At 39.5% G+C, this 25,433-nt stretch overlaps 1 protein-coding gene across 1 annotated transcript; it reads right to left on the bottom strand.

Moving 5' to 3' along the window:
- Positions 1-435: 435 nt before the first annotated feature.
- On the bottom strand, positions 436-3,591 carry LOC139189622 (uncharacterized). The gene is made up of 2 exons (XM_070808651.1): positions 3,410-3,591; positions 436-2,343 (listed from the first exon to the last, which is right to left on the bottom strand). Exon 2 carries the CDS (start codon positions 2,335-2,337, stop codon positions 883-885), a length of 1,455 nt encoding a protein of 484 aa, XP_070664752.1. The 5' UTR covers positions 2,338-2,343; positions 3,410-3,591; the 3' UTR covers positions 436-882.
- Between the last annotated feature and the right edge of the window lie 21,842 nt (positions 3,592-25,433).

The raw sequence follows: 25,433 nt of genomic DNA, 5'->3' as shown, positions 1-25,433 counted from the left end.
TTCCACAACACACTTGAGCTCCCTCCTGTAAATTCCAAAATCTTAATCAGTCCGACTCTCTTCTTTCTTCACCACCTTCAGAAAATGTCTGGCCCTTCCGATCGTCGTTTTGACTTGAACATTGGTGAAGAGGCAGCTCCGCCTTCACCAGACAACATATGGCGCCCATCTTTCATATCCCCTACTGGTCCTCTTACCGTTGGGGATTCGGTGATGAAAAATGACATGACCGCTGCGGTGGTGGCCCGGAACCTTGTCACCCCCAGAGATAACAGACTGCTCGCTAGACGATCTGATGAATTGCCTCCTCCTTCTGTGGCCCCGCCGACTGTTGAAGCACCGCCGACTACTGAAGCACCACCTGACCAATGAATGCTATTAGTTTACACATCATTGTAAAATATTTTTACTTTAATGTTTTTTTAATTTTTTTAATTTTTTTAATTTTTTTAATTTTTTTTAATTTAATTTTATTATTATTTTATTTTTTATTTTTAGGTTTGTTTTGTTTTGTTTTGTTTTTTTTTTTTTTTTTTAAATCAATGTAAAATATGTAAATCAATGTAAAAAAAACTTTGTTTAATTATTATTATTATTTTTTTTTTTGTGTTTTTTTTTTTTTTTTTTTTTGTTTTAAATGTAAATTAATGTAAAAAGACTTTGGTTAACCTTCCCCCACACTTAAACTAAATAACACAAACTCACATAAATCAACCAAATAACACAACTAACTAAACAAAACAAAATGAAAGCAGTAAAGATAAGGGTGTAAGAATGCAAATCTGATTGGGTTAGCGATTCCAAAGCCTCCCTTCGTTGAATGCTTGGGTTGCCTCCCAAGAAGCGCTTGATTTAACGTCTTTAGCCGGACGAATCTTTCCTTTAAATTCCCCTCGGCTCCAAAGCATGGAATTTATCTTTTAATGGGAGGTGATACTTGAAATGATTCGGCAATGGTTTAAATTCAAGAGTGGGTGCCTGAATCATCAAAATCAGAAACATGTTAGTATAAATTAAAATTGAAATTGGAGAAGATGGCTTACTTTCTTTTTCCGACACAAACTCAATGACAAACACCACATCTTTGAACATTTCCGGGATTTTGAACTTGGCCAGGTTTACTATGATGGTTGTGGCTTGTCCCGTGTCATCAAACTCAACTGCTTTGGGCTTGATTGTCTCATGCACAACCTCTTGGATGTATTCTTGATATGCTTCAACCACTTCATTCTCTTGAATCCCTTTTCTTGGTGTGCAAGGTTCTTTGAACGTTTCAATACCATCGGGAACTTGTTTTGGTGCACCAAGAATTTGGATATCACTTTGCACCTTTGGAAGAGCTTCCACAATGTCTTTTTCACTCTCTTTGATATTTGGAATCAAAAACCTGTAAGGACAAAGGACATTCGGTGGAATAATGTTAGAATGAAGTGAATTTAGAACTTCCTCACCTGAGTTGGATGACATAGGGATTTGAGGAGCTTGCAGCAAGAATTCTTCTAAACTGCCCAGGTCGTCCTCCTCCTCTTCTGCTTGCAGCAGCAATTCATCCATGTTCGGGCTGTGTTTGGATGGTTCTGGGACAGCTTCATCCTTCATAGCACTTCCCAAAGTGATAGCATCGTGGATTTCAAAATCTTCCTTCGAATTTTCAACAGTTGAGTTGGAGAGTTCACTTTGCTCTTGAATTTGTACCATGAATTCCATAATCTCTCCCATTTGACTCTTCAATTTATCCAACTTCTTGTCTTGATTTTGTTGGTCATGCGTCAAAGAGGTTAGTACTTGAAGAATTTGATCACTATCCATGGACATACTTGAATTTGATTGGAATTGTTGTGGGGTATGCGGTGGTGGCTGTATAGGTGTGGTGTAGAACTCCTCATATGGCTGCCAATATGCATCTTGTTGAGCCTCCTTGGCTTGATTTTGTGAGCCCTGCACCAAACAATTTAATTCATTAAGAATTTGATTATAATTTATTGACGAACCTGAGTTTGATTGAGCATATTGCATAGGTTTTGAATAGAACTCCTCCTCTTGCTGCCAATATCCCTCTTGTTGGAATTGTTGAGGTTCCCCCCACATATAATTTGAATGATCTCTCCAAGCCGAATTGTAAGCGTTGGAAAACATGTTGTTGCTTGGTTGATCATAGCCTTGATAACCCCAAGCATCTTCGTTCACAGTGAATTGAGGATGTTGATATCCTTGCCCATAGGGCACATCAAATGTAGGGACACTTGGCATTGTGGTCTGTTCGGCATTATGAGTCAATTGAGCAGTGAGCTGTGCCAATTGAGCTTGAATGGTCGCAAGTGCCATGTCTTGCTCCATTTGTACCTAAAATTAAAGAAAGAAAAATAACTCAAATATCAAAAGTAACACAAAACAAGGAAAACAAAACTAAGTCAGAAACTAAAACAAAAACAAACTAAACAAAAAGAAAAGAACCAAGGGATTAGCAAAGTTGCTAATCCCCGGCAACGGCGCCAAAATTTGATGCGAATAAAATAAGCACACAAATTAAACCCTCTTTTTGACAATTGTAGCAAAGTATGTAAGTAGGGATCGTTCTAAACCGGGGATTAGGAGGGCTTGCTAAAACCTCTAAACTGACTCAAAAACAAAAAGAAACAAAGTTAAAAATGTAAACAAAAGATTTTAAAACAAGAAAGTAAAAGGGGGATTTGAGTTTGGTGAAGTTGAGAGTAAAAACGAATAAACTAAAAACTTAAATAGATTTTAAACAAATTTGGGTTGAATGGATAATGGAAGGCTAGCTAAGGGGTTCTTCTCCACACATGTCTTGCTTGCATACAAAATGATTTCCAATTGCATTTCAATAACTTATTAATTCTCAACGCCCCAAATTAACCGTGAATTGCATTAATTAACTCTTAGTTTTTCAACAAGTTATTAGATTGGATGATTGCATACGACAACCCAAAACATTCCCTACAAGTTCCCTACATGAATTGCATAATAGAGATACAAGCAAGAATCATTAAGTTCTATGAAAAACATAAGCATTGACGAGGCACTCGTTACTATGATTTGCATGAAACTTATGCCAAGAATTTACTTAACGTGATTGTGACTAGCAACCTTCACTACTTGTGAATATAAGTTCATAACGATTAGGTGAAACTCCCTTATATTCTAGCATCAAATTCATGCATGAAAATTAAGCGTGCACTCTCAACCAACATACACAAATTAGTTTTTATACGAACGGATAAGTAAATTGAATTCACAATTCAAGAAACGCAATTGGAAGTAATCAAATCATATAGCAAGCATAAACATGGTTTCGAATCCCCCCCTAGCCAAGGGGGGTTTAGTTCCTCATTATTACAAAACAAAGATAAACAAATTTAACCATTGAAAAACAAAGGGAAGAAAGTACCTAAACGTTCCAACGATCCATGTTGGATAGCAAGCGCGTCCAAGGACGTTTCTCCTTCTCCTTGCCGCCACAACAAGGTTAGAATGATGTTGAAGGGTTGGTTATTTGGAGGAATGGATGGGAAGGGGTTTAGATATGTAGGAGAGGCAAGGAAAGGCTTGGAGAATGGTTAATTTCTGGATGATTTGAATGAGGTTGATGCCATGGTATTTATAGGAAGAGGATGGACTTGTTTAACACAAAATGTTGGTGGAATTGAGTAGGTGAGCATGGCAAAGAGTGGGAATTGTTGGTGGGTTAGGTATTGAGTCATCCACTCACATGTCATGGTTAGCTAAGCATTGCATCATCCACTCACATGTCATGGTGAGCTAAGCATTGCATCATCCACTCAAATTTCTGGTGGAGGTGGAAGTAAAAGCCACGGCATTGATGTGTTTTGAGTGAAGTTTTGGCCAATCCTTCTAGAAATTTATCCCTTCTTGCAACTTGTATTTGTTTCACCAGATTTTTAGCATGTTCTTAGCCTCTTTTATCTTCAAATTCGTCCATCCATCTTGCTCATATCATATGTAATCCATTACAAGCTCAAAACTGCTCCAAAATGCACCAAAATGCACTTTCTTGCTACCTTAGCCCTTTGGACCTACAAACACACGAAAATGGCTTAAAGTACTAAAATAACTAAGAACTAATAACGTAAATGCAAGAAAACTAGTTAACTAAGTCGCATAAATATGCGTCTATCATTTTCCTAAGTAAAATATGTCGACAATCCTCACACGTAACATCAGCTCCTCAGGTACCATAGATAACTTTGCCAAAGATCTCTGACAAAGTTTAGACACATAAATTTTGAAGGTCTAGCTACCCTACCATTACCCACAAGGGTAAAGGAACAACACTACTGCTTGATAACTGGAAAGTCCCTGTGTGTGTCAACCTCCGTGCTCCGTGGCAAGGTAAACTGGCAAAAATGCCCAACCTTTACTCACATCGAGAAAACACTCCAACAGGATTACTTGCTCAAAAATCGAAGAGGCACCGCTCCCCGAATCTCGAGAGCTAAACTCCCACCAGGATTGTTTTCTCAAAAATCGAAGAAGCACCGCTATTCGACTCTCGAGAGCCAGACTCACAATAGGATTGCTTTCTTAAAAATCGAAAAGGCACCGCTCTCTGAATCTCGAAATCTAGACTCCGAACAGGATTGCTTTCTCAAAAATCGAAGAGGCATCGTTCTTCGAATTTCGAGAACCAGGTCTCCGACAGGATTGCTTGTTCAAAAATCGAAGAGGCACCGCTCTTTGAGCTTCGAGAGCCAAATTTCCTTGGATAAAGCTTATATGCAATCTTCACACGCAACATTAGCTTTCCAGATACCACATACCACTTTTTCAATGTGCTCTAACAAAGTTAAAACATGTGAATCTTCCAGCTCCCACTATATAGCTATGACCGAGAAGGGTAAAAGAGCAGCGTTACCACTCATTGTTGGGACAATTCCTATATATGTCGACCTTCATCCTCCACAGCTAGGTAAACCTACAAATAAAAAAAATGCTCAACTTTTCGTCACATCCGAGAGGGCACTCTCAGTAGAGTCTCTCGAAATACTCAGCTTATTTTCCCCCCGATAATACCTCTGCAAACAAGCTATACCAGAGCCAGGGTATCTCATATCATCAGGGTTAAAAGCAAGAGTATCCCATATCATGCTTTTTCCCTGTCTTTTCCTTTGGCCTTGTTCTTACCTGTAAGATAAGGAGAAAGAGAGCAATCAGTCAGCACTTGGAATCAAGCTTCTAATCAGGAATTGATTGCCTGGAACCCCTTGCCTAATTACTTACCTGGCATTGCTCTCGAGTACTCATCTTCAACATCTTATGCTTCCAAAAAATATACCACATCTGCCCGAGGAACAGATAGGGCAAGTGAGAAGGATACAAGGAGGCATGTGGAGACAAGCGCAATAGAACACGTGCCGTTTCATCTATTACTTTGTCAATAGAAAAAGTATCCCATATCATCAAGGTTGAACGCACTCTTGATTTGATGGATTTGTTTTCACCCTCAAATTCTTGAGTCAGCCTTATACTCCAGAGGAAACTAGAAAACCCTCTAGCCTAGTTCAAGAATAAGCCTGTGGAAAGTTACTTCTTCAAAAGCAAAAGTATCTCATATCATCTCTTCTCAATTTGCTTCTCCTTATCCTTGTTGCTGTTTACGACACAAGGAGAAGGAGAACAATCAACCGGAAGCCGAAGTCGAACCTCTGATCCAGGTTGCTTGCTTGGAAGTCTGATTGCTTACCTTGTCTGTTACCTCATTCGGCAAATCTCCTAGCTCGGCGACTTGGGGGACTCCTACTATAGGGTTTGTATCGTATTTGACCAAGCCCGAAACTACAAGTAAGCTTCAAGTGAAATTGATACATTACTTTGTGCATCTTCATCAGTTAAAGATACCACCCCTGGATGGAGGAAAAGTACTTCTAGAGAAGATTCCACATCTACATATGAGGCAAATAAGGCAAGTGAAAATGACACCACACTTCGGTACTTAGAAGTTTCGTGATTACTCAATGGCTTGGATTTTGCAAGTCCCTAACCGAGGAGCTTCCCTCACTCGGGAACTTAGGGGAGAACTGTTTGTACCATACTTAACCAATCCTGAAACTTCTAAGCACCGGTCAACGTTATACCGTCAAGGACACAGAAGAATTTCCCTCCAACCAGGAAGCCAATCACAGCACGACACGTGTTGACATCAGAAGCCAATCATAGAGCGACACGTGTCAACATCAGAAGCCAATCACAACACGACACGTGTCAATGTCAGAATGAAACTAGAAACTTTCTTCTATAAATAGAGATCATTATCTCACAATATTTTCTAATGTCATTTGTACTAAATCATTCACTAATACTCACAAAATGAGAGCTTGAACCTATGTACTTGTGTAAACCCTTCACAATTAATGAGAACTTCTCTACTCCATGGATGTAGCTAATATGGGTGAACCACGTACATCTTGTGTTTGCTTCCCTATCTCTATCCATTTACATACTTATCCACACTAGTGACCGGAGCAATCTAGCGAATGTCACAAACTTAACACTTTCTGTTGTACCAAAGTCCTCACTAATTTTGTGCATCAACAAATCTAATATCGTATCCATCATTGGATGTCTCTTCACTATGAATGAAGAGATAATTGGATATCTCTTTATTATGACTAAAGAGATATTTGGGTGGAAACATTATAAGTAATGACTTTAGCATGTTTCATCGTGCATGCAAAATTTATCGCCATATAGAAGCTGACAAAAATGTTGTTTGGATGGGAAAGTTCATTTACGAACTCTCCATTCGGTTCCAACTAGAAAGTGCCTCTAGTGTACCCACACTACTACACTGATGGGGCGATAGCTCAAGCTAGGGAAATAAAGGTCTCATCAAGATCCGAACTCAAATGAGAAACTGAACCATATGATTGAGAATCATGTATAATTGTGACGTCATTATGCTCAAGGTTGCTTCTATGGATAACATATATATATCCATTGTCTAGGCCTACTACTTATAGCCATTTTTGAACTGAATTGAGAAGGGGTATAATCACTAATGACCAAACTAAATGCCTCGAGTGCAAGTGGGAGATTGTTGGAAATATGCCCTAAAGCCAATCATATGATGATACTTTACGGACATTTCACAAGTTAAACTAATCTAGTTCAATATAAAGGGCAAAGATTATTGTTTAAAGCCGTCTCATATAAATGTTATATGCTTAAATGATGAGTCCAAGGAATATGTAATTGGGAGAATATGATCTAAAGAAGTTAGATTCATGACACCATTCTCTTTCATATACATATCATAAATGTTCCTGAACATAGGATTGCCAATTGGGCATTAACAATCCGTTAAGATCAGTACGTGTTATGTCTTCTCTTAGAGAGAGTGACTGGTCTCGAGTCATTGGTGTGACCGACACCAAGACAGGCATGTAGGTGGTTAATAGAGAATTAGTCCATTGAACACAATCAACAAGGAGTTCTCATACTCATGTCACATGAAAAGTCATGGTTGGGATAATGCAAAGTAGTCCTTTGATCAGAGGCATCATAATTATCTTATGGTTAGGTCTTTGATCTTTGACTATGTCAAAGTCACTTCGTCAAAAGGTGTATGCGACATAGTTGGGGTTAAGCCACTTAGTCATAGAAGTAAGTGAATGCACAACAAGGGATCTTTACCCTTCAAACCGTTTGAGGGAGATTACTCTATGATATGATTAAGAATTTCTGGCCAGAGTATGAATGAGATTTAGGAATTCATTCCAAATCACATTCAAGGTAATCATATAAGTAAGAGAATCACATTGGATAGTAGACATGAATAAACTATCAAATCAAACAATGTGGTGAAGAGTATTGTATTAGAGAAAGACCATATTGCATTGTAATCCCAAACTGAATAGGTCATCCACTTCTTCTAATTAGCTTGGGTAGCCATTACATACTACTAGGTGTCACTCATGGTTTGTGGAAGCCCTAAAGGTGTATAATCACTAAAGGGAGAATTGAAAAGTAAGTTTCAATTCACAATTAATTTGAAGAGTTCTAATCACCCACTGCCACTCTAAAAGGAACGTAATGGATCGTACACCGTGTAAGGTAGAGATTGAAGAAACAACTGAGATGAGTAATGATAGTTAAATGGTTTAATTATTTATGGCTAGGATTAATTAATATGTTAATTAGTCAAACGAATAAGTTCATTTTAGACCTTGGGTTAGTTTTGGGCCTCAAGGCTCAATGGGATTCAAATGTCAAGTCCAATAACTCAAGTTGTATAACAACTTGAAAACATAAAGGGCATGAAAGCCCAATGAACCCACATGGCCAGCTATAGAGAGTGGGAAGGAGAATTGATTTTAATTTCAAGTATGCCACTCAATGTAAGTGGCTATAGAAAGGAAATTATAACCTATTCGCTCATGGGGGTTTTCTAGAGAGAAAAGAGAAAATTACAAAAAGCTCTCTCTTTTCTTAGGAGGCTGACCACCCTAGGAAGAATAGACTAGCATCCATCTCTTCCTAGGTCACTCTTCTCTTCCTCAATGCTCTCCTTGGTGTGGAAACTTAGAGGTTCCCTTTCTTGGGAACTTGGAGAATCTATTCCTTCATCCATATCCAAGAAGTCATGGAGCCAAGAAGCAAAGTTCCTTCATCCACATCCATGTAGCCAATGAGCAAGGAGACTAAGAAAAGAAGGCCCTCACATGGGTGAATATCATTTTCTAAGAAAAGTTTCTCAACTCTTTTCTTTAAGATTTGAGTGGATTCTTGGTTCACCATAACTACTAGGCCTTCAATTTCATGCGTAAAGTTTTGTTTTTGAGTGCATACAAGCATGATTCCGCCTTTAATTGTTAATTATATGCATAAATGTTGTTCAAATGAACTTGTTTTCATAAATTATTCCTTCATTAACTTATACAACATTGATTTCGTTGAATGCCATTTTTTGTCCAGCCCATTACTCCCACCGAGGCATAAAAAAGCCCCTCACTAGAGTAGCATGTTTGATGAAGTTAAGCCTTCTACGAAAGCAACAGCGAAGCGTGAATGTAAAGGTTTGGCCGATGTTGATCATGACTCCGAGACAACTCTTTCATTGAAAGGCAAAGGGAGCGCGAAGATGGGATACCAAGCAAGTGTCGCCATCCACTTCCAACTTAGCAGTTCGTACATAAATCTACGTGCATTATAGTTTAAATTTAGACATATCGTTGTATTGTTTCTTTGAATATCGCTTTCGGGGGTAATTGATGAAATCACTATATTTCATACGCAAGATTATGATTTTGTTCCAAGGAGAAAGTTTGATGAGTTTGCACAGTTGATGGAGGTTTGGTTGAGGACAATTTTGGAGGAATTAGAGGCCAAGTGGGGTGCCCAAAGGGCTTGGTTTCCAAGGTTGAGCATCTACAAGCTAACGCAGTTGACCACTTATTTCAAAAGACCCTGAGCCCTGATAAGTTGGTAAGAATAACAAGGGACGCAGAAAAAGTCCCAAGGATACCAAATTGGAGAAATCTCCTACCCCTCCACAAGACCATGATGTGGGTTACAAAGATCTTACCGCATTGTCCGCTCAACCTTACACCTCTATCCCCGAACAAAAGTTGGCACAGGAAAAGACACAGTCCTATTGACATAAGATGTCGACTTTGTTGATTTTTTATACCATCTTGCCCAGCATAGTTTCAGCCTATGATGCAAAAGGTGTCACCCAATCACTCCTATAAATATTGGTGTTTAAATTGGATCGTGAATTGGGAGAAGATCAAATTGTGTATCTTTGAGAGGGAGACGATGACGTGGAGGTCAGCGAGCATAATGGCCAAAATGAGGAACGCATCGAGTGAACGAGGCTACCCGAACGTATGATTCTGAGCCACTTCTCAGTAAGGGAGTGTGGTGGAAACGTAAAAGAATGTAGCTCGTACACCCTTACAACCTTTTCCAAGGCTACAAGAAAAGGAAAGTTTTTGATAGTTGAGCATAGGATGTCAGAGTTGTCGTGGATCCCATGTGGATTATCCCCAAGCCCGCTATGGAGGTTTTCGTCGGCGTCGTGACGAACTAGGCGCATTCGCTAGCTACGTTCACTTTCAGTGGTAATTCAAACAATTGAATATTCAACAATTGCCAAGTTGGAATAACATGTGGTTTGTTTTGTACTAGCAATACAGTCAACTTATACACATTGGCTACTGTGGGTAAGGATTTTTTACCACACTCATATTCGGAGGGTACTCTACACATCAGCGTAAGTATTTTTTTTAATTTGTAACTACTTTATGTTTACCACATCATAAGTGAGTACAAGTCTTTAATATTGCCTTTACAATGCATTTCACTTTGAATTCAGCACATCAACTTTGCCCTTTACCTTCTAAGGAAGCGATCATTGGAGCATCCTAAAATTTTTGGGGAACGGTGGACAAATAGGTAGACAAGTCCTTTGTTTACTTATTTCTGGGTAAGTTTTATGTTCTTATTCTTACCCTCGATTCGTTTACTTATGTTTGTAGCACCAATTCATTGTCATTTACAAATAGGTAGACAAGTCCTTTGTTTTTGTTTTATGTAGGAAAATGTTTAGTTTTGTTGCAATGCATCTGTGTAGGGAAAAAAATGAAAAAGGAAGTTACGGATTTTTGGAACGCCAAAACAAATGTTAAGGCCAAGGGAAGGCAAATGCGAAAGAAGCTTTGATTTTTATGCCTTCGAGGCACTTGAACAATGTTGCGTTAGGCATTGTAAGCAAGACGCCACACATGCGTGCATAATAGGCGATTGATGAAGTATTCATCCCATGTCACATGAATAGTGACCACTAGCTGTTAACTCATGTACATCTCGTACATCGCACCATCATGATTTATAATTCATATTTCTCTAGGTCAGGGTGGGCAGAAATGAAGAAACAACTTGCACATCTCTATTTTGTAATTCCCAGTCTTTTAAAGGTGACGGGATCCGACAAGGCACGACCTAATTTAAACCTAACCCAAAAAACAATGGATAAATTGTTTTAGCATTGATCATGTAATTAAATGCGGGCAACAGGATAACAGATACGTTCTTTCCCGATTTATCTTTAACTTCATTTTAAATGTCTTAAATATCAAGTGCATTGTAACATTCAGTTGTTGTTATGTGGTAGAGCGGACTGTGGAGTTTTCTTAAATTTGCCGATTGCTTAACCACCGGCTTGGCCATCGACGACGTCGTTCCGAAGAAAATGGGGGTTTTTTTGGACCAAAGCTTGGGATCTAGTTCATGTGAGGTAGTGCGTTTCTATGAAGTTATATATGGACAACATTTATTTGACTAATTTTTCTTGTATAACCAAACAATAGTTTTTCTTGTATAACCAGACAATTTGGTTTCTTTTAAGCTATGTAAATGTTATCGTAATTTTAGTAATTTTCGGTAATTTCATGTAGTGTGCATATCTTGTGTTGAGCATGCAGTGAGCATGTTCTATGCATCTTTTGAGCATGTTATGTGCATCCTTTGAGCATGTTCTATGCATGTCCCAAAAGTCCTAAGATTAAGCAAATGACTCATTTTTGTGCATGTTTAGTGCATGTCCAAGATTAAGCAAATAGCTCATTTCCCAAGATTAAGCAAATTACATAGATAACATTGAAGTAATGAAATATTTAGGTGATTCCCAACATCCATGGAAGAGACCAGCACTAAGTCCATCTGGACCATCGGCCTTCAAGGCTGAAATAGCATTAACAGCTGAATAAATTTCATTATCTGTAATTGAAAAAAGCAAACATTGATTCATCTTATAGGAAATGCAAGGTTCTATAATATCCGCTCATAAATATTACCAAAAACTTCCTTTTTTCATTTACTATGTAAAGGTACCTTCACAACTGGTAAACTGATCCTTACCACAAACTGTGGCATGGCAATGTCAAGCATCTTTAACTGAGGACTTGAATCCAGGGTGGAGCAATCATGTAGCTTCAAATTTAAACTGGTTGTGATTATTGCTTTTAGTAACACCCTTGGTGGAAAGCAAAATAGGACTATGATCTAAACCAAATATAGGGTAGTGATAGAGTTCAAAATCAGGAAACTCATGGATTCAACACGGATTAGCCACATCTCTATCAAGACGTTCAAAAATTAAAGTGTTCTCTAAGTGCTTATTACGCCAAGTGAAAGAAACCCCAGTCACGTTTAAGGAAACAAGATTACCACGATTTAAGAAGTTAATAAAATTAGACATGTCATCATTCACACTTTGGTTCCCCTCCAACTTTCTCAGACATGGTAATGATGTTATTAAAGTCACCTAGAAGACACCAAGGCATATTATAAGGGTTTAAGTCTAGAAAGTAAACAAAAGAAAACGAATTTAAATAAAATCACAAAGCAAATCGGCAAAAGAAAGTAAACAAAAGCAAACAGTTTTTGAAAATAAAGTTGTAAAATCACTAGGGTTTTGCTATCACTTTAGTAATCCTACATAGTTCTTCCAATTATATGAATTACACATGCACATTTTGAAGGTTAGGTTTTCCTAAAGCATGCTTTACTTGGACTCCCAATCTAGAACGTAAATCAGACATGCAATCTGTTAGTGGTATTCAGATCAAATCTAAACATGCAAGACTTATTAAGCATATGAAACCCTGTGAAAAACCATGCAATCAAGTGAAATTACAATTATTAACCACAAGAAGCCTTCGTCAATTTCAGGGACCGACCTCTGACCAAAATTGTATCAAATTACTTTTCTAAATATCCTAATAGTCGTGAATTACCAAGACACTTGTATAGTTTAAACCGGTGATTAATAATTCAAAACCTAGATATATAATATCATAAGTAAATTGAAAAGAAACTACATATTCTTGCTAAGGCTCATGGCCCCACCCTAGCAAAAGAGATTAATTACACAAAATCATAAAGAAAAATATTATTAAAAACATAGATAGAAAACACCTTGTAAATAAACTGGAATCGTCAAAAGCTATCTAAGCCGAATTCTCCAAAGTAGTGTGTTCTCCCTAATTGATGCATAGAAATATCTAATGGCTAATTAGCCTTATACTACCACAAAATAAAAATCCTTCCTACAAAATATCCTCTAAAAACTAGGAAACTAAATGGAATAAGATAACTAGGAAACAACCTCCTTGTCAATAATAGAAAATTTGCCCAGCCACAAAACAACCACATTCTTTAGACATCTCTAAAACAGCCCCAAGATGACTCTTTTTAAAGCTCAAGATGTCATGAACATGTGTCCAGAATGGCCCGTTGTCAAAACACACCTACTTGAACGCCAAAAAGCCCAAATAAGCCCAAAACACCACTTTGACATCATTGCGCACTGCTTCTTTATTTCATCACCACAAATTATTTGTTTGGTACAAAATATGAAACTTTGGTGCGAACAAGTTGAAAGACTCATGAACACACTTCAGTTGGAATCACTCCAAAATTCATCTATTTGATCACTTTTTACTCAAGAGAAAATCGAATGTCTTACATTAGAAATATAATTCAACATATCAAAATTTCACAAAATAACCAATAAATTAATATTAAAATTAGGATAAAATATATAGTATAATATACATTCACCATTCACCATCCCACATGTCCCACTTGGTGAGAATAACCCAATTTCAGAAAGAAAGGAAGTCCATTTTTCGAATATTCTTATCTATGTAATTAGACTAAGATAGACCTAACATTTTGTTGGGTTGATCTCGCATCAATTTGATCCAAAGATTGAATGAAGCTTTTCCCATGTCCTTCATGGAGAAAGTCTTTGATAACCAAGCCATAACTTCTTTAAGCATAGCTTTGTCATTACTTATTAACAATATATTATCAACATACAATACTAGGAAAGTGATTGAATCCCCAATTTGTTTCTTGTAAACGCATGATTCGTCTAAATTCAGTTCGAAATCATACCCTTGTTTAAATTCCTCAAATTTGATGTTCCAACTTCGAGATGCTTCTTAAGGCCATAAATGGAATGTTGAAGTTTGCATACTTTATGTGCTTCACCTTTACGAATATATCTTTTACGTTGTTCTATTTATAGTTCATTCTCTAGATAGTCATATAGGAAAACAGTTTTCAAGACCATCTGCCTTATCTCATAGTCATAATGTGCGGCTATTGCAACTAATTGGCAAATGAAGAGACTAAGATCTTAATTTGTTGACATCCTATACTTTTGATCACCGGTTCACTCATGCCACATTACTATATAGGGGAAGACTCGTTGATTCGTGACCACGTACATCACCGAAAGATATGTTGATCCATGGCTACATCACTGGTGGATAGAAGACTCATTGATTTGTGGCTTTATCACCATTAGATTAAAACGTCTTTGACAAGAAAGGCTAAAGAAAAAACTTTGTAAAATTAGAGGATTATTTATATATCATATGCTTAAAATTGAATTGAAGGTATAAGCTTAGAGAGCATGAATAAAAAATTAATCATTTTCCTATTTTCTTCAAGGCCTAAGAGTTGATGAAATGAAAGAAGAGGTGTCTTTGTTAGAGTTTTGAGACTCTTGTCCCACATTGGAGAAAACAAGATTCCCAATGACCTTTATATATGTTTTGTCCTCTACAATATTAGTTAGGTGTTGGACCACTTGGAATGGGAATTGAGGCTTGGGCCACCAATTGTGTGGATTAGGCTTGATGATTATATACCATAATATTAATATAAATTAATATTAATTAATCAATACAAGGGCCTTGGGTAGTTGAAGCCAGTGCAAATTGTAGAATTAGGTAGTTGAATCCTGATCGAGCAGACGTTGTTGAACCACAAGCACAAGGAGTGAGACGTAAATACTGTTCGAAGGACATAGCTATTACGCTAGCCTCTACCTTCTGTAATCAAGTTAGTACCATTGATATTCTTGTATTTATTTCTGTATTTCATTCTGCACAACAAGTATTGTGACAGGCCGTCCCTAATCTTAAGAGTTTTTAAAGTTTAATAAAGGATTTTACAAAAATACCCTTGAAGGCACGCGCATTATTCGAGGTTAATCGTTGTGTCGTGCCATCTAAGATTTGTTTTTTTGGCATATCCTCATAATATTCGTCGCTACAGACACGTGGGCGCAGACGGTTCATGATTTGGAGTTATATCGAATAAGTTATTAACGTTTGAAATTTGGGCATTTTAAGAATTATAATTAGTGTAAAATCTGGAATTTCCTTTACAAAAATGGACGGCCCAGATTTAATGAAAATTAAATGGATGGTTAGGATGAGAAGAAAGAAGGTTTTATGTGTGTGTGTGTGTGTGTGTGACTGGTGAAGAATCAAGAAACAGAGGCAGAAACAGGATTCGGCAAGGCTGCCCAATCGGAGAAGAAGAAGGAGAGGGCGAATGGGGAGTGGAGAGAGGAACCAGCTTGGCCAATCGGAACAGAGGAAAGGAGAAAGGAGAGAGGGTGAGAAGCGGAGGAATAGAAGAGAAACGGGTTGGGAGAACCCGTGACCCGCGCGCAACCCGTCGGGTTTTCTACACATTTCCGTCGAAATTCCACCATTTTTTCGGCGAATTGCTTCAAGAAACTTCTTGGGAAACACTCTAGGAGCCTTCCTCTATCCATTCCATCTTAAATTTGAAGAGATTTGGCTTTGAAAATGGAGAAAACACAATGAGGGGTGCCGCGACTTTCTTGTTCGCGTTTCACCCAATCCCGAAGCAATTTCTTTCAATTGCCACCACCCATAGCTTCCTCTTGAGGCCTAGAACAAAGCCCAAGCATTAGTTGGAGCATTGGAGTTGATTTGAGGACGAATTGGAACTCACCCAATTCTAGGGTTCCGCACGGATTTGGGTGAAATTGAAGTGTCTCCAAGCCAAATTGGCCTTGGCCTCAGGTATAAAGTTTACTTTACTCATTGAGATCTTCAATTCTGTATTTTTTGAGAATTTTTGGAAATAGTTGGATTTTCCGGCGAATCGGGGCGGCCAACCGCCACCCGCGGCGGCCCGTGCGGCGGCGCGTGGCCAATGGCCCGCCAATGTCATTCTTAGCATGTGTTTAAGGTTCTAGGTTCAATTTTGATAATTGATGGACGTAAATTGAGTAATTGAACCTAAGTTCGTTTCGATTCGTGGTTAGGTGAAAATGTGAATTGACGATCCAACCGTCGGATCGTCACCAAACTTTGCTACGTTGTAATACGTAATATGTGAGGATTATAGGAACTTACGGATCGGGAATCCGATTTACGGATCTTTCGGAATTGGAGTTGTAAATTCATAAAATAGAATGTTAACCGTCACTTGGTTTTGGAAATTGACGGAGATCCGACCGTTGGATGGTAATGAAATTTTAGGATGATGTCCTAGAGGTATATTATGGACCTCTAGAAGTTATGGATTTGAAATCTGAGTTGCAGATCTTCCGGATCGAACTACGTAGTGACGTGTCTTATATAAGTTATATATTCTATCGATATGAATTCTGAGGTTGGATTTGATTATTTTTCTAGGCACTAATCGTCATGATGCCTTGATGTGTGGTGCTAGGGAGTTGTTGGGCGAACTCCAGGTGAGTGGGTAGTTTTGTTTTCGTATTACCTATATACTACTGTTTTTCCCAAAAAATGCATTTACATGAAAATATGAATTAAATTGCCATGCATGCAATTGTTGAGATATTTAGTTTGATAATTGATGCATATATACGTGAATTGACGCGATGGACGCACAGGTGAGTTTTTATATTATTCAGACGATTTATTTATGTGATTGTGTTGTGAGCTCATAAACTGAACCTTTGGTATTAGTGCTTATAGTATTCACCACACCGCACGCTCGCCTTGGATCCAAGTAGGTGGATGTCGTACAGACCACTAGAGGTGGTTCCGACATGCCAGTCGTACAGACCATTAGAGGGATTCCGACTGGTGGGTGACCTTAGATTATGAACGCAGATGATTGATGAGAGAAGCACTAGAGCGTATTATTTCACCATATTAGTCGTACAGACTACTATAGGTAGTTCCGACTTATGTGCAGTGTAGTGCCGTACAGGTCACAGTTGGTGACTCCGGCAGGGCCGTACAGGTCACAGTTGGTAACTCCGGCTGGATGAGATATTGAGCTATAGAAACAGCCGTACAGGACCACTATAGGGTCTCCGGTTGATTTATTATTTCACCTGAATTATATCGTTGCATTCATATTATATTTTGGCATGGCATGGCATATTATTTCTGAGATGTTATGTTGTCAGATGGTGAGCTGAGTTTTGATGACATATGTATATATACGTTTATATACTATTTTTCTGGGAAAGTATACAGGTTTTACGGCGAGGGGTTAGAAATGTTTTAAATGAAAAGTTTTCGAAAAACTTTGTTTTACTGACCCACTCAATTTTGTTTTGCGCCCCTCCAAGTTCTAGATAGCAGAGCTTTGGTGGCCACGAGGAATCCAACGGTGTTCTGACAGAATTCACAAAAGTAGGACTCACCCTCGGGTGTTTCATCTTAGTAATTGTATTTTTTTTGTTTAAAGCTTCCGAACTGTGTAAATGGTTACGTCAATCTCACGTGACGGCCAGCATACCCTCCTTCGGGACAGGGTGTGTCAAGTATTTTGATTAATAAATATTCTACAATTTCGAGTTATGTTATTTTTATTTATTTTTGAATTGTTCTCCAACAGTCTTACCTTAAAGCAATACTTTTTCTAAATACCAAAGCCTTTAAACCATCGTATTGGATCAGTGCTTGTTCAATTTTAGATGAGTTTGTTCCTACAAAACAATCCACATCTTGGATCAAAGACCAAAGCTTCACGCACCCACGAGGTGGGGGACGAGGGGGGGTTTGGCCAATAGATCTCTGATGACTAAGTTAGTTTCTCTAAAAAGAGTGAGTGTTTAGGGCTTGTTTGCATAGCAAAAAACTTACCAAAATTTGGTGGAGATGGAGGTATTTATAGGAGGAGGTGGCCGAACACAGTGTTAAGGAGTAGCCCTACACGTGGCGGCATCCTAGTAGCCAAGGTGTGTCATCCGTTGGATGAATGAGGAAAGAATATTCCAAAGATATTAATTAGGAAATAATATCTTAGGATAATGATGGAAGTATACGTGATTGATTGTGATAGGAATTCCTTACCTGATGGAGTTGATCTTCAATTTGTAATTTATTAAAGATATGATTTAGTAATTAATCCTTATCTTTAATGTCTTTGACTTTTCCACGCCACAAGTAGTCATAGTCAGCTGCTTGGACTTTCAGGGATGCTAAGCTAGGCGTGGGAGTATTTGAGAGCCCTGTCCATTTAATGAGGGCAATCTTATCTTTCATGGGAAAAAGTCTTTGTGTCACTTCTAGGATTTTTGAGACTATTTTTTGCTCCACAACGCATTTCCGCTTGAGGCTTCTCAAGTTAACAGCTCCTCCATTTAAAATGAAGACACATCATGGTGTGGGCTTACACTTTGAGGATCCATGCGGTCAAAATAAGTGTAGACATTCACAAGAAGTTCCCCTTTAACATTTCCTCTATACACCAGCATAAAATCCTTAGTTCTTCTTAAGTACTTAAGGATTGTCTTTACGACTTTCTAATGTTGGCGCCCCATGTTCGACTGGAACCTGCTTACCATTCCAACAGTAAAGCAAATGTCGTGCCATGTACATAGCATGGAATATATGAGACTCCCCACAGCTGATGCTACAAGATGTTCACCATCCCACGTTTCTCACTTGGTGAGAATAACGCCATATCGGAAAGAAAGGAAGCCACTTTTCCGAATCTTGCATGCTAAACATTTTTTAGCATATTATCTATGTAATTAGACTAAGATTGACCTAACATTTTGTTGGGTCTATCTCGCATCAATTTGATCCAAAGATTGCACAAGGCTTTTCTCATGTCCTTCATGGTGAAATTCTTTGATAACCAAGCCATAACTTCTTTAAGCATAGCTTTGTTATTTCTTATTAACAATATGTTATCAACGTACACTACTAGAAAAGTGATTGAATCCCCTATTTGTTTCATGTAAATGCATGATTCGTCTGAATTCAGTTCAAAATCATATTCTTGTATAAATTCCTCAAATATAATGTTCCAACTTCGAGTAGTGACAATCAACGGAAGAGGGCGAGTGAGAATCATCCTCACTTTAGGGCGTGAGGAAAAATGCAAAAAGAAAAAAAAAGGTTCATTATAAGATGATACTACTATAATAACCAATGATTTGTTTAACACATAAATTTTTCTTGAGATGAAATATAGATGATAATAAAAGAATGAATGGTTCTGATTATGGTATTTGTATGATGATATGATAGGTACATAGTCATCACACCATGCTTTTTGTATTTAAAAGGTAAGGAGATGCAAACCAGAAACATAGAGAATGCAGATAAATATATGACCACCACACTATGCTTCATTTTTCTTTATTTATTTATTTTGCGTTATATCAATTTATACACAATCAAAACTATATACTATAAAAGAAAGTATAACAACCAAAATTAAACCATATAAGGGCCCTCCATTTGAGTCTTGCACAGGATTTCCAAATCTCAGGACCGGTCTTGGTTGTTCCATAAATAGTTCTTCCTCTATATAGTCATGTAGGAAAACAGTTTTCACGTCCATCTGCCATACAACATATTCATAATGAGCGGCCATTACAACCAATTGGCAAATGAATAGACTAAGATCTTAATTTGTTGGCATCTGATACTTTTCCTTACTGGTTTACTCATGCAACATTACTATATAGGGGAAGACTCGTTGATTCGTGACTATGTACATCACCGAAAGGGATGTTGATCCTTGGCTAGATCACTGGTGGGTAGAAGACTCGTTCATCAATGGCTTTATCACCAGTAGATTAAAATGTCTTTGACAAGTAAGGCTGAAGAAATTTTTTTGTAAAATTAGCAATGTTCTAAAAATCCCCACCTAGGCGCTAGGCGGTTGGCCACCACTCTGATTAATGCCTACGCATTTGCAAATTTAGAAAAGGCGGCTAGACCTGCTGAGGGGCTCGCCTAGACTACCTAGGCACCAGCCTAGCCTGCCTAGAAACACCTAGACACCAGCCTAGGTTGCAACTCACTTAGACAGAAAATAGATAACTTTCGTTTTGCATGATTTTTTTTTAATAAATTGTAAGAAACTTGTTGAATACTAAAATGAACACAAATTATATGCTTGTTCCACATGTTTTCATTATGTTTCAATACTTCATAAATATATGTGTTGACCCTAAAAACTACCAAGCCTACGTGGCGTGCAGGCCGAGTAATCTATAAGCTAACTACGTCTTTCAGTTGAATGCGGAGCGTGCCAACTCGTTGGCCGAGCTCGGCCGAGGAGTAAAATATGCTAATGTTGTGTTGAGTGCGCGGCCGACTTCTGCATCTTGCGATTGCGACCGAGGAAGGAACACGTCTCGGCTTCTTGGGTTCTCGAACCTGAAGACAAGGCTACTATTCTTACGAAGTTCACAAATCGTCGTTGTCGGATTCGGTCACAGTGATGGTATTCATCAGAGTAAACTCACGCCGAATCAACACCAAAGTGTAAGGGCACAAATACTCAAAGCGGATATATGTCTTAACAATAAACATGGTTCGGCCGTTGGTATGCCGAACTCTAAATCCCACTTAAGAGTATCCAATCATAAACTAACTAGGCGCAATGTGCCGAGCCTAATAAACTGTAACACCTCATTTTGCCGAGAAGGCTAATGGGATGACCTCGACCAATAAGGATTCGGATATCCTTTTCGACTGAGACTTGGATAGATAACCAGTAACCCTGGACGCAATGCTATCTATGCCGACTGAAGATGCTACGAGACCGGCTGGTTCTATGGTGACAGTCTTATCTATGCCGACTGAAGATATCACTGGTTGCTTTCACAGTGCTGTTTATCCAAACTGAAGGTGTGTCGGCGAAAAAAGAAAAGGAAACAGTCTCAAGGTTGTTAAGAGAATTTACGCAGGGCAATTCTGTGTTGAATTGAAGGGGGCTTGTTTTGACGTCTTCCTTCCTTATTTATAGCAGCCAACATGTATTGAATCATAATCATTCCTGGATTAAAACTCCTTCTCATTATCCAATTTCATTTCGGCCAATCCTATTCCTACGAGGACTCCGAACATAACTCGTTATCAGACCGTATTCAATCCTAGCATCCTGATCCCGTCGAGACTCCCTCTCATAACAGGATTCATCCACATTCCACTTTCCGATAGGATATGGCCAATTTCAATTGTGCGGCCCATGGGCTAAATATCTCCCATTGACACCTGTACACGACTTCTGGGCCGAGAGAGGATTTAAACTCAGCCTATCCAACACTGGGCCAAGTTAACTCTAACTCGACCCAAACAATATTTTGGGTCTAAACATTGCTCCCTCGCTTCTGAGGTCGTCGATCTATATTTCTTGGTTCGAGCCTCGACCTTGAAGAAGTGAAACGGCTCTTGGGAACTGCCATCACGCGCACTTATGAGACGTGATCCCACAATCTTGATTTCCAAACCGTCCTGCCACGTGTCAACCCCCTGATTACCCTAGTTGCTTTTTAATCATGATCCTCGAAACCATGCAACCGTCAAAACGTCTCTCTTGCATTAAAATCGTCGTAACACGCCATCGTGCGTCCTTAATCCGCGAAAACCTCGATCTTCTCACCTTAATTTTTTGAACCTATACAATGATTACTATCTCTCACGCTCGATCTTACTCTTGATTTTGAAAATCAACCATTTAGCCTTCTATTCCCAAATGCTTATAAATACCTAGTCTTTTCCATTCGTACCTTACGCTCTCTCAAACCTCTGAAATTTTCTTGCCGTTTTGTTTTCTTCTAGAAAAACTTCAAAGCAAGAATTCTGACACTTTCATCTCAGAAATTTCTTACCTTTCTTCAATGGCTTCCTATGTATCACAACTCTCTTCTGAGTGCGACAAGTGAAAGGATTTCATCCATCAACACGCTATCAAAACTCTGCGTTTCGAGGGTGAGCCCAACACTACTCACTAAGTTCTGGGCCCACTCTTCAAGGATACGGTGCCGTCATCCATCACCAACCTGTTCAAAAAATATTATTTGGCAGGTTTGCTACAAGGATTCGATTGGTCGAAGTGGTGCCAAACAAAACCCCAAGGATCCTGGCCTTCACTTAATGCAAACTGGGTGGCATGGGTCGTTCGAATGGAAAGGTTCTTCGGCAAAGAGTGGAAAACTCTTGGTATTTATGACGCAATTAAGTTCTCGACTATGGAGATTACAATGGATAAAGAGCTCCTCATGGCAGCTCTTAGCCTTTGGTGCTCGGACACCAACATTTTGGTCTTTCCATTTGGTCCTATGACTCCTACCATCCTCGACATCTCGGCTAGCATTGGGACTTCTCCTTCCAGCATCCCGGTCGACACTACCCTTATTGGATGCTCCTCTAACCTTGATCTCAAGCCGTTGTTCGATGATCGAGCCGTCGAGATATTGAGCCAGGAAGGTCAAAAGCCCTAAAAAATCGATGTTCAGAAATTGCACAAGAATTTCTTGAACTACAACACCCTTATCCTCCATTTTGTTGGTCGAGGAGATGCGAGCCTTCAAAAGGGGGAACACGATGCCTTTCTGTTCTACTAGTATAACAAATTCATTTGTTGTACCAAGTCAAATAAATGCTTGGTCGAGAACATGCCAGTAGCGAAAGCCTTGGCTAGTGGCCATTCTCTAGCACTCAGCCTTACCATCCTCACCAACCTTCTTCGTTGCTTGGCCGAAACAACCCTTAACAAGATTAACCCGCACCAAAATGGACCCCTGTGGGTGTTCCAACTCTGGCTGCAGGTTTATTTCTCCATGCTTCGGCCAGAAGTCTCCGACCTCTAGTCCACTGTAGCGTTCGGCCTTCAATTGGCCTCTTAACCAGTGCCCCCTTACCTAGCTGAAAAAGTTTTCAAACACCTCTTCGGCCTGGATGTCATTTCTGATGACGAATTTTTGATATGTCGTCGTCAAGAATATCCTTGCTCCACCAAGCTTCCCACATCGACTTTGAGTGACAGTGAGGATGCCGCTTTTCGTTAAAGCTAGGGGTCGTTCGTGTTAACTTGATACCTTGCCCTTGGTTGTGATGCTCATCAGGTGAGCTGGGAAGTCTATCACCCCCACTTTGCCACCCGGCAGCTCAGTTACCTCCAAGGTTGCCCATTGCCTTTACTTTCTTCTCGCTCCCTTCTGACCCGAGGACGCGTCTCTGATTCTTCAGAAAGGGAGTGTAGAGACACCGAGAAAGAATTTCAAGAACGATGTAGCAAATTTCATCTTCGACCAAATTCTCCTGAATCTCTCGGCACTGATATCTTCGGTGACTGGTGGGAAGAATATACGCACGACTTTTTTGGCACTTCGGTCGAGGAAGTAGTCAACAAAATTTTTGGTGACCGACCCAAGAAACTCTCCGCCCCTCAATCTAAAAAGGCACCCCAAGGTATACCCTTATTTCTACCTATATTTTTTCTTTTAGACATTTGGGTAATTTTACTAATGGGATTTTGATTTCTTAGGTGGTCGGGTACTAAAACAGACGGATGTGGTTGCCCTGATAGTGGTCAAGAAAAAGTTAGCCCTTTCCTCCAAGATAACCCCCGTAAAAATCCTACCAAGCAAACGACTTTACCCGGTTACCGAGACGACAGGGGAAGCTCCCCGTCCCCCAAAACGCATTAAGAAATTCACGAAGAATGGAGCTCGGGAGATTCATGTCATTTCCAGCCATACCACTGGGATGACCACCCCTAGTGTCTCTCCTCCAGTTCCTGTTGCTCAAACTTCGACAGATAATCAGCCTTCTCCGGCCGGCCCGACAACCCAAGCTCAACCAACACTTGAGGTCCCTGGGTAGTGGTTGAGCCGATTGCTGCACCCTCGGTTGAAATGCATGCAGCTTTAGGGTCAACCGGAGTACCTGTGGTCGAGCCTGAAGCGACGTCAAAAACTCCACTTCACCCTCAGGATCAAAACCTCGGCATCCCTCCTCAAGAAGTGACCTCGACTTTTGTAAGGCTTGATTACTTTCTATTATCAATTTGTTATAACATGTCTGAACCTAGAAAATATTAAATGTCAGGTGCCCACCCATTCTTTTCATCGAAAATTCTACGCGTCGAAGGGTGTTATCTATATTTCTTGGCCACCTCAATGGCCATCGAATGTAGATAACCTCCATCGGCCATGTGAACTGAGACGTAGTCTAAGACACTGGGCTCGGCCATTAAGTTCTTTGGGTTCGAGCAACGAACCCAAAGACATGGCTGAAGTCTCCTCTCGGTAGGTTTAAAACCAACAACCTTCTTGCTATATGCTTTTGTGATTTCCTCATGCTTCAAGTGATTTTTGTGTGCAGCCTTCATGGGAAGTCGAGTTTAATGCTCTCTTGTCAAGCACTTCTGGAGCGGTTGGTCCTTCGGCCACTACGACTGCTCCTACCGATTCAGCTGCTCTAGTTCAGTTGCAAGAAGTTTTATCTCTCTCAGCGTCACAAGTCCTTAAGCACAAAGGTCTCGATTCGTTGGGTGCATGCCTAAACGACCTTGGAGCAAATGGTCAAATAAGTGCCGAAGCTATCGTTCAGGCGTCGTTCGCCTTGTAGCGAGTTCGGGAATCCTTTAATGTTTTTGAGAATCCTTTAATGTTTTTGAGAATGCTCTTCGCCTTGGCCGACCTCGACTGTCAAATGGCCGAACTGGCAAAACGAAGGTCGGCCATTGCTTCTGAGCTTACGAATGACTATGAGTAGGGCGGCAAATCTTGTTTCATCGAATATGCGGCTAACGCGAAGCGAGTCGAGCAGCTGAAGATGGACAAAAAGAACCGGCAAGCCGAGGTCATAATGGACAAGGTGAGGTGGTTGGAGCTGAAGGTCCTTCTTGGAACTCTTCTTCCTTTATCACCCTATAATGATTTGACTATAAACTGGCTTATTAATGAAATGAAACGAGCATTTATTCTTGCATCTCCCATGTGACTGGGTAATATTTTTTTAAGAACTTTCCATTAATTGGCAACCTGTGAATAACACCAGTTCGATCTCTAAGATGGTATGCCCCTTTGCCAAGGACTTTATGGACGACAAACGGTCCTTCCCAATTCGGCGACCATTTGTCGAACCTGGGGTCTTTAATTCCCACGGGTAGCATAGTTTGCCAAACTAATTTCCCCTAGCTAAACGTTTTTTGTTTGACCCTTTGATTATAGGCTCACTCAACAATTTTCTTTTGTGCTACTAGAAGGTTTTAAGCGTCAAGCCGATCTTCTTCCAAATCTTCTAACTCTTGTAACATGGCCTAGTTGTATTTAGCGTTGGACAAACTACTCTATTCGATCACGTGGAAAGAATTTACGCTTAGCT

This window comes from Malus domestica, chromosome 11 (assembly GCF_042453785.1).
Source record: "Malus domestica chromosome 11, GDT2T_hap1".
NCBI classification, from domain to species: Eukaryota; Viridiplantae; Streptophyta; class Magnoliopsida; order Rosales; family Rosaceae; genus Malus; species Malus domestica.
This window is presented reverse-complemented; position numbering and strand designations above follow the sequence as displayed.